General features: G+C 41.8%; 1 protein-coding gene across 2 annotated transcripts; it reads right to left on the bottom strand.

The window, feature by feature from the left end:
- Positions 1-1320: 1320 nt before the first annotated feature.
- Positions 1321-6512, bottom strand: LOC125546103 (signal peptide peptidase 2). 2 transcript variants are annotated; one of them, XM_048710245.2, is made up of 12 exons: positions 6321-6512; positions 5822-5925; positions 5596-5711; positions 5309-5460; positions 5122-5207; positions 4423-4550; positions 4289-4339; positions 3403-3489; positions 3236-3305; positions 2291-2427; positions 2086-2163; positions 1321-1646 (listed from the first exon to the last, which is right to left on the bottom strand). In XM_048710245.2, exons 2-12 carry the CDS (start codon positions 5859-5861, stop codon positions 1557-1559), a joined length of 1035 nt encoding a protein of 344 aa, XP_048566202.1. In that variant the 5' UTR covers positions 5862-5925; positions 6321-6512; the 3' UTR covers positions 1321-1556. The 2 variants fall into 2 exon arrangements, with proteins under 2 accessions (XP_048566202.1, XP_048566201.1); XM_048710244.2 differs by having other exon boundaries at positions 5822-5922.
- Between the last annotated feature and the right edge of the window lie 3861 nt (positions 6513-10373).

The following is a 10373-nucleotide window of genomic DNA, read 5'->3' as shown; positions in this document are numbered from 1 at the left end:
GTTGGATAGGAAAAAATAATGAAAGATCAAGAATCGGGATAAACATAATAAGAAGTATGTCAACATGTTCGAGTTGTGCTTAAGTACGTCACTATGTTCAAGCAAAGTGCATGTCGTCTAGGCGCTGCACATGGCAGGATAGCACCGGTCAGCTAGGCACTGCACACCAGGGGTGGGGCCGAGCTTGGCCCCAGGGTGCCACGCTGGCCGGCCAGGAGTGTAGCGCCTATCAGTCAGGCGCTACACAAAAGAGTTAGCTGAGTGAATTTGTTTCGCCCACGGTTCACTTTGTGAAATAGTTACGTATCGAGGTCATTTTTTCCGTCACCTGCTGGCACCAGTTTCCTTTTTTCCGAGTAGTTTATGTAGTTCTTTTGCTAGTTTTCATTTTATTAGTCTTTTTCTTTATTATTTTCTAAAATTCATAAAATTTTGAAGATTTATAAACTTTCAAAAATTAATGAATATTTAAATAATTCATTAACAGTTTTTAAAAGAATGGTCAACATTTAAAAAAATTGCGTGAAACATCTTGAGAATTCATGAATATTTTAAAATTTTGGAAAAAATATTTACATTTGTGATCATTTTTTAACTCACAAGAATTTTTTAAAATTCATGAGCCTTTTTAATAAGCGTTGGAGGTTTTTCAAATATGCAACAAATTTTATGTAAAGAAACATACCCAATATTTCATTCTCCACTATTAAATTTACTTTTATAAACTAATCAATATTTTTTCTAAAAATGTGGTACACAATATTTTTCTGGAAAACAAACAAAATAATCGGCTCAAAAACCAACCAGCCCAAACATACATCATTGCACGTACATTATACAAAACATAAGGAACAAAACAGAGGAGCCGAAACCACTAAATGGGCCTGTGACGGACAAGGCCAGGTTTGGGAATCGGCTATTCCAAAGGTGGCGCACGGTATAGGAGGTGTTGTGAATTTTCTCAACAACAAAAAAAAGGAAGTCTTCAGGACAGGGCTAGGTTTAGAGATGCCCTGAAGGATCATGACCTATTGTCAGTAAAGGTTTTACGAAGTGGAGTAGCTGCATATACAATGATAGAGCCATTGATGCGCTGGCCAATAGTAGAATGAACAAAGATGAGATAGTATATCATTCATTTGCATACGAGAGATGGTGCGATGAGAAAGTAGACATGTGGTTCAATCTGCTGCAAAAAACAAAACAAGAAAAAAAGAAAAGACATGTTGGCCAATTTTGGGATACAACAGCCATCATGAACTGAGTCAACTTCTGGTACTTACTGAACCAAGGGGCAAAAGTTGGGCGGCAGCAGGTATATATAGTCATGTCACAGATTGGATTATGTTGCAAGTCTTTTAGCATATATGTTCCCTTTTCGTCCATCATCTACCACTCACCAAAACAGATACTTAATGACCTTTCAAAACAAAAAGAGTTCTATCATGTGAATCGTTTTTCGATTCTCAAGATCATACAGCCTATTTGAAATCCTGCTTTGGTTTGGTTCTCCTCTCCTAATTAATTAAAAAGACCCAACCCGACCCGAGCGAGCGCTAGTCCACCTTTTTGCTCTGACTGGAATCTTCATCTTCTTTCTCGGCGGCTCCCTCCTCCTCGGGCTGCGTCTCGGTGAACTCCAGTAGCTGCAATGTACAATAGTCAGAAATGAGGCTTGCATTTTTTACAGCAAGTGATTTATAGGTACTATACAATATGAGATGAAAAACAAAAGTAACATGGCAATGTCTTAAGCACAGCAAAGGACGAAACAAGTACTCCCTCCGTCTAGGTGAATAAGTCATTCGCGTAGTTCTAGGTCATCGATTTGAGGAATTAAATATGTATTATATGTCATGAAAAGTATATCACTAGATTTCTACACGGATGTAGTTTCTAAATATATATTTTTTTGTCACATATAATACATATTTAGATATTTAAATCGTCAACCTAGAACTACACGAATGACTTATTCACCGAGACGGAGGTAGTAACTGGTATTGGTGTACAGTTCTGCAGAATTACATCTTTTCTTAGGTGAATTTACCCAAGACGAGGTTGGAAGCTGGTCAGAGGTCTTACCGGCTTTACTTCACCATTCCACAAAGAGTGAACAGCCACAAAACCAGTCACGCCAGGAACGATGTATAGCAGAGCAGGCTGCGTATCAAAAACAAAAAAAGGGGGGGGGAGGGGTGGGGGGGTGGGTAAAGAAACAGGTGTTAATATTTCAGAGATGGACAGACATCACGAGCAACGAGATGACCAAAAATGTAACAGAACTAACCTGTGCAGCTTGAAACCAGTTCATCACAACGATTGTTACTATCATGCCCGCAGTGTATCCCAAAAATGCACTATTGAAGTAACGGTTCTTAATGTTTCTCGAGACATCGAAACGGAGTGCAAGTGCAACAAATATACCTGGAATCATAATAACAAATATACATTGTATGTTATAAGTGAGTTCTTGTGGAAACATGGGAGCTATGCATGTTTTCCAATATTGAATGGGGCAGAACTTCTTTGAAAAAGGCTCTTCTAATTTTGGTTATGTACTAAACAGTTAACACAGAAGACAGCAGAAATGACTAATGCATCATTACAACAAAATATTTTTACCAACCAAGCTCATCCTTGGGAAATGAGGATGCATTGTTTGCCAGGCAATCAATGTAAAACTTTTGATTCAATTTAGTTCCTGTAATCTACAAAAACCAAGCATTCATCGTAGTTCCAAGCTAATTTTTTATGTCTCCTTATGGACAGCCTTATGTCTCCTTATGGACAGCAGAACTCAGATTGGAAAATACATTTTGTGTGCAACTGGAAGTTATCGAAATCATAACTACTTTCTGAAGCTACTGGATACCTACAATCCTGATATCTGGACTGGAGCATATATTTGTTTTATTAGTAATGGCCCAAGTCCATGCAATGAGATAGCGAAAAAACCATAGAATCTCCCACCCAAATCTAGTAAGTCAATGATATCTGACTACATTAAATAAACAAGCAACTACAGGTTTCTTTCCGCAGCTAAGTCCCCTTATATCAAGTTATCAACAGCAATCCAGTTGTAATGGCAACTAGACTAGCAGTTCACCATAGATCAATACTCAGATCAGAGTTGTGGTAGTACTATCAATTCGAAAATCAGAAAAGAAATCCAGTATCACTGCAAATATCACTAGAATATGAGAGAAAACTAGCCAAGGCTTTTATCACTAACCAGGTATAACAATATCACCAAGACCAAGCATAGAGAACGGGCGTGCGGCATCCGCGGTGGGAAATAGAAGCTACAAAAGGAGAGGAACAGATGGATAAATTGAAATACTCATCATGGAACAAAATGACGTTGACAATAATGTGAATTCACCCAAACAAAACACTAACCTTTATTGGAGCATCAAATGATTTAGCAACACTGACCATAACTGGAGTGAAGAAAACCCAGAAAATGTCATACACAAAAAGTCCAGCCTGAAATTATAAAAGGAATTGAGCAACCATTCACAAAACAATATTAAGAAATAATAAAAGGAAGGGCTCAGTGACGATATGTGAAACTACAGCAGAGACTGACTAGGACTGGCATTTTTATAAGCCATACACCAACAAGAATTTCAAAAGTTGTAGAGCTAGTAGTAAACAATCATAGTTCCAAATTATCCAATTCATGAGATAGTAGGATCACAGTTCAATCCTAATTGCCAGAGGATGAGTACAGTCTATGTTTTTAAGGCGGTAAGGCGACCTAAGGCGAGCACCACCCGCTCTAGCGCCTAGGCGCCTAAGGCGGACATATTTGTAAGGCGCTGCCAGGGCGCCTTATCGCCTAAGCGTCCAAGGCAGGACGCCTTAAAAACATAGAGTACAATACAGACTATGTGGTGAAAATGCAATCATGAACTTGCCAACACGATACCACCAATCAGAACCAATTTGCTGAAGTGCCGAGTAAAAACAGAGAAGGATCATTTATAATACCATCACAGTAAAAGTAGTCCACGATTGATACTAGATTCTATAATATTACAAATAAATCATAAAAACAAGGACAAAAGCATTATCTACCATGCATATGGTGAGCTGCTAGAAACAATATTAATTATATTAAAAGAAAAGGTGTCATGCTTCAAAGTGAGGATTATGAAAGCAGAGAGGTGAAAAGGAGGAAGACATGTGGGTGGCTGAAATAATGAAAGGTGTTCACAAGTACACCACCAGAAAATAGTGATATTAAGTTTCAGTTCGTTACAAATTTTGAGTGAATCCATACCAAGAGAATACCACCGGTTTTGAATGATCCTAGTGATAACATCTCAATTCCCTGCAAGATTAAAACTGGCGTATTAAAGTTTTGAGCAAGTAATAAGCAGGGAGGAAAACTCAGAAGTAGCAGTAAGGGCAAACCTGAATGCAGAAAGCAAGTCCCAAAACATTGTTTGCTAGCCAATGCTTCTTCATGGCATACCATACGCAAAAGAAAAAACCAGGGACTGAAGCGACAACTTGAGACTTGGTAAACTCCACCGACAGTGCTGAAATATGAAGTTAATGAGCTTACATCACCATCAAGACTCAACCTTGTAAAGGGGGATAGCATGAAAAATTCTAAAATGATCAAGAAGTCACAATCGTTTTGCAAAACTCAAGAAGAGTGATCAGCCGCAGCAAAAGCATTGCAAATCTAGAAAACAATGAGACCCATATCAAACAAAACATTGTCACAAAAATGTGTGTACATGCCATTTAATTGTTTACAGAAGACAGGATCTTCTATAATTTCACTCTTCGATTTATCTTTATTCTTTGTGCAAAATTCAACACATGGTCCCATGGAGCAAATGAAAACTATCATGTTGCCAGAAAATGAGTGCTGAATTTTCTTCAAGTCTTATTTAGTTAGGATACTCCATAAGTAATATATGGACTCTTGGTAGCACATTTATACTATTATAAAGTACATGGCAAGTTGGAGTTACTAGAGATACAACAAAACAGTGGCTCAAGACAGCAGGCTAGTAATAGAAATTATGATGTGTTAATTTGACATGAGCTACAAGATGTAGAGCAAAGTGGGAAGTATCAAAATGAAGGTGGGAATCATACAGTGGAAATATGGAGCACGCCAGACGATGGCATTATCATTCCATCCTTCTGGAAGAAAACGTTTGACGGTAGGGAGCAACGTTGCACTGCATCAGAAAATAGGGATCACACATAATCTCAGGTTTGCATTCACACTTTTAAGTATTTACATCCGTGGAAAAACTCTTCAAAGAACAGTTGGAATTACCAGAGCGCAGCAATGCCAAGAATGAAAAAGTAGGCAGTGAGAACAGTATTGACCAGGTCCTTGGAGAGAAACTTGAATAGAAGGAATAGCGACAGAAGCATAGCACTCCCCACCAAAGGGAACCGCATAGCATGCTCTTTGGACATTGTCTCCTGCATAAGAAGAAATGAAAAGGTTGAGTTGGACAGAGCGATACACAATAATTTCATGTTAACCCATCACCGTAGTTACCAACCAGGAGATACGCTAACACGAAAAGATTAGAGAGAGGAAAATGCTGCACTCACAGCGGGTGGAGTTGACTTGACAGAACGGTAACAGCCCACATAGACAGTAAGACATGCTGTCAGTATCACATTCAAATTTGGGTTCACATTGATCACGAGCGGTGCCAAGCTCAAACCTGCACATGCCGAAACACGCATTAGGACCACGAGTCGTGAAACATCCTATCAGGTCGGACAAACGATAGGTAACGGCCACCGCCAAAGCGTAAATTTTTAAGAAGCATACCAGCAAGAGCCAAGTTGGCAGCACGCTCATGTGTTTTCATTCTTCAGCTGGATGGTTTTGCCCCTCCTACTCTAGCTCAGGAGCTTCAGGGTGCCGTGTTCCTGCTGGAGCAAAAATGTAAGCCAACGCCGACGAGTCCAGGGACGGATCTAGATGGTGTGCCACACAAGCTGTGAAGGTCCCCTAGTGGGATTTAACTAAGAGAATCGATGTCTAGAAACAAGAGCAATTTGCAGTTTCCTGCACTGCCGCGCCACCTCTCCCTAACTCCCTCGGTACCACCCAGATCTGCTAAATCTTGGGGGACGAACTGCTCGCCGGATCCGGAAAGATTAAAGCTTGGAACTCGACGAATTCCTCGACCGGCGGCAGAGGAGAGGAGAACCCGCAGCACGCGCGTGCCCCCGATCTAGGCGGTGCACCAGGCGCGCGGCGGCACGCCCGCAGGTCGTGCAGGTCCCCTAGCGGGATACAGCAAACGGAATCGACGGATTCATACCTAGTCGCCGGCGGGGTGGAACGCGATGCCCCGGCGAGGGAGACGGGACGGCGACGGCGGGGGCGGCGGCACGCGTGAGAGGCGGAGGGGTCCCCCGTCGGCGCCGGCGGCACGAGGCGTCGGACCGGAAGGAGGTTTGGGGATCCGGCTGGGTTCACGCGTGACGCGAGGAGGATTTTGGGTGGAAGGGAGGAGGGGAGTAGTACTTGTACTGCAATAGTATCCCCGGTTGGGGACGATGACGACTCGGATACCGGATCCGGCCGTCCGTCCTGAACGGCGACGGTCCGGATTGCTCCGGCCACGTAGAAAAACCTTCTCTTACCTTGCCCAACCAAAAATACAATCGGATTTGGAATGTTTGATGTGTCAAAATTGTCACCATGAATTATGCGCGTATGCTCATAAAATTGTTTATTAGACGGAGACATCAAACGAAAAGAGATGTAAGATGCCGAGCAGCTCTACACACGGGGAGGGATTTTGCAAGACGATGTGGAGGCTGCGTGTGCAGCTGAAGTTCCGGGTTTTGGTGGCGGGTTCTTTATGAACTTTGTGCCGGCGGGGAGATGCGGCGAAGACACATTAAAGATGGTGTGGTGTGTCCCGTGTGACGAGGAGTCGATATACCATGCTCCGATCAAATGCGAGCATGCATTATTATTTTAGCAGGCGGCGTAAGTTTTCCCCGATGAAAAGTTGCCTTGTTTATACCATGTGACGTGGTCGGGGGACATTTTGGATAATCATTTCATGAAGAAGAGCAAGTTGCTATCATTATCTTCATGATGTGAGACGAACCGTGATAAATACACTTCCAAGGAAGTCGCTACAACGGTCTATGGAGCTCAATAAGAGTCTGGACATTCTTGTGCATTAGTGCCTAGGGGTCCGGATTAGGTACATCGACATGGTTGAAAGGTATCTAATTAAGGATGGCTAAAGATGAATACGGATGGAGATACGGACACGGTGAAGGAGTGTGTGTCATGGTGTGGGATTATATTTGGGCAGTTTCAGATGGGGCAGTTCAGCGAATATCCGGCTATGTATGATCCCTTGACCACTGAAATGTCGAGGTGCTATGATGTTGACAGTGGTGAATGACCGACACCAGATTGTGATTGATACGGATTGTTAGATGGTCTCATAAGCGTGGCATCAAGGATGATCGTTTATTCGAAGGACAAATCATTGGGTAGATGCACACATATCTCATGAATTTCTAGGGATTTGACTTGCAATGTACTCGTCAGGAATCTAATGGAGCAGCCCATAGATGTGCCAAGGAAGCTTTATCTATATAGACTGATGCTAGCATGTTTAGCGTAATACCTGGTTATATGGTTGACATTTTGCAATCAGACATGATCCACCTGAATGAATAATATGCCTTGAGGGTCATTCTAAAAAAATAGATTGGATGTTGATGCACCTATATGTGATGTTCCATGCAGAAGTTGTAATCATCCTAACGGTTTTGTGGATATGTTTACCTTTACCTCTCGCCCGTTATATAACACACCCATCTCGTCCCAATTTTGCACTCCTATTAATCTTTATTGGTATTTGTGTGATATATATTTTGCACATTTAATGGAAGAGATTCCTTCTCTCTCTATCTGATTCTAAAATTTATTGTGCATTTTATATGTAATAATTAGTATCATCTTTTGTGTCGTTCTATAGCTTGAGCTTCACCGTAAATCAAAGTCACACGCCACACATTAGGGCCTAACCCCTCCATCTTAGCCTCAATATGGTATTGTGAATAATTTGAAACCTCTAGTTTCATTTCCTTGTTCCTTAACAAACCAAGGCCTCCCCTCCTACCGGAGCTGCCAACGACAAGACTATAATCATAACATAAGGAAAGCTTCTACTTTATCCTTACTTATTTGAGTCTTAACAATTCCTAACACCTCCAGGACAAATTCCCTCGTGATTCACGAAACACTCGGGCTATAGTGATGTTGCCCGCACTATGACAATTCCATGCTAGAGGACTTATGAGTTTCGGCAGTGATCCGCAAGGGAGGCCCCCGATAAATCCAGATGATCATTCTTGTTCGATGACTGTTTCTTCTTCAATCTCTTCAAATCCCTCGATGATATGCACTCTGTTGGTGGTAGCGGAATATTACTAGGATCCACCCTTTCTCCATCATTTCCAACTACTGCAACTAGGGTCAAATCAAGGTTCTTGCATGTTGCACTCCCTTTCCATGCCCAATTGTTCCTCTCCGTCTGGTTTAAGGGGGTTGGATGCAGTGTTGGCAGTGTCCTCGCTCTTAGAAAAATGCGTCCTTCGAGGATCTCTTTTGTGGTGCATGTCCTCCTCTAATAGTGTCGTTATATCCACGTCCCGGTCTCCCCGAGAAGCAATCACGCCACCTATAGGGGCTACATAAGCCACATTTCTTCGCTGCAACACCCTCCACCTTCCCCACTTCTTATCTTTCATCTTTGACACCCCATCATCGCACTCCTTGTGGCCATGCCCCATTAGTGCACAAGCTTGACAATAAAAGAGGAATATTCTCATATTTCACAATTAGCATTTGTTTTCCTTCTCCTTCAATTATCAGAGGCGCTGATCGTGTCAAGGGGTTTGTCGTAAGAACATGAGCACACGCCCTCACATTGTCTCCCTCATTATAGAGATTCGGCCAGAGCTACACCTCGTACACCTTCTCAATCATGCGTGTTAGTTGGTCAACCCCGACTCATGGCGATAAAGGTCCAGCATCGTAGATCTTATCCCACACATACAAACCGTTTAGAATAATTGACTGAGGGTTATCCTTGCCATCTAGTCCTCATGATCACTGTCGAGGGAATTCCCCACCGGGTAGAACCACGAAGACATCAGGTCCCAACTAAGAGGTCCATGCAGGGCCAAGCCCATGAATGGAAAGCACCAGATAAACACCAGCAGAAGGTGGGCGGCCCAGTCAGAGTGGACACCAGTCGGGGGATCTTCATCACTCGGTTTGCCCGTCAGTCGGTTTGCCCATCAGTCGATAGCTTTATCATTCAGGATGTAACCAGTCGGATTTCATAGTAGTCCAACGCTCAGGAGCATTCAAAGAAGAGTTACGCACGGAGCTTCACTATACAATAAATGCCAAGCATTACTAGCCGCTTCCTTCAAACTTTTTAAGGCGTGTGTTTCAATCATAATGGACATGAAACTTTTTAATGTGTCATTTAGTAGCACTTATGACCAGCCAATGGACCCTGCTGCATGGTGGACTCTATATAAGCTTGTTAGGGAAGCTGAGTGTTCGGAACATCTGAAATATCAAACTCATATGCAAGAACAACTCCTAGAGAGATATGACTAGGGCCTTTATCTCCACCAATGAGGGACCTGAACCTGTATATGATCTTGTGTCACCCATTGGCATCTCGGTAGATCAAGCTCCATTCATACCTCCCCACTTACTGTGAGATTTAGCAACACAACAGTTGGCACCAACTATGAAGTTGCGCATCTATCGATCAATGGCGCAGATGGCCTTTCCTTCTTCATCGACTTCCGACACCGAGATGATCCCAGGGGCGATCATCTTCTTTGAGTCGATTAGTTTCATCGCTGGAGATTCCGTGTCAAATGTGCTCGCACCTTGTGAACATTTTATTTTCAAATTTGCAAATATTTTTTTGAAATCATGAAGATTTTTTACAAATTCATGAACATTTTTTAAATTCGTGAACATTAATTCTAATTCATGAACTTCAAAAAAAATTCACGAAGATTCTTTTTAATTTGTGAACATTGTTTTAAACTCGTCAACATTTCTTGAATCGGCCAACATTTTTTTGAAAATTTGTGAACATTTGTTTTGAAAATCTCGAACATTTATTTGTTTGGTCAACATTTTTTCAAATGCATGAACATATTTGAATTATTGATTTTTTTTGAATCAGCGAACATTTTTTGAACCCATGAAGTGTTTTTTTTGAAAATTGGGAACAAATTTTGAACTTCGTGACCATTCCTTGGTTTTCTGAACATGTTCTGAAAAAATCGTGAAAACTAATTTTATT

Source organism: Triticum urartu, chromosome 3A (assembly GCF_056163025.1).
Source record: "Triticum urartu cultivar PI428250 chromosome 3A, HENAU_Tu73, whole genome shotgun sequence".
Taxonomy (NCBI): domain Eukaryota; kingdom Viridiplantae; phylum Streptophyta; class Magnoliopsida; order Poales; family Poaceae; genus Triticum; species Triticum urartu.
This window is presented reverse-complemented; position numbering and strand designations above follow the sequence as displayed.

Excerpts from the sequence above, each read along its gene's own strand:
- LOC125546103 (XM_048710245.2), bottom strand. The coding sequence starts at position 5,861 with ATGAAAACACATGAGCGTGCTGCCAACTTGGCTCTTGCTG. Across the intron at positions 5,208-5,308 it reads CTTGGCATTGCTGCGCTCTG|TGCAACGTTGCTCCCTACCG; the intron begins GTAATTCCAACT and ends TTTCTGATGCAG. Across the intron at positions 4,551-5,121 it reads GCGTGCTCCATATTTCCACT|CACTGTCGGTGGAGTTTACC; the intron begins GTATGATTCCCA and ends TTCATATTTCAG.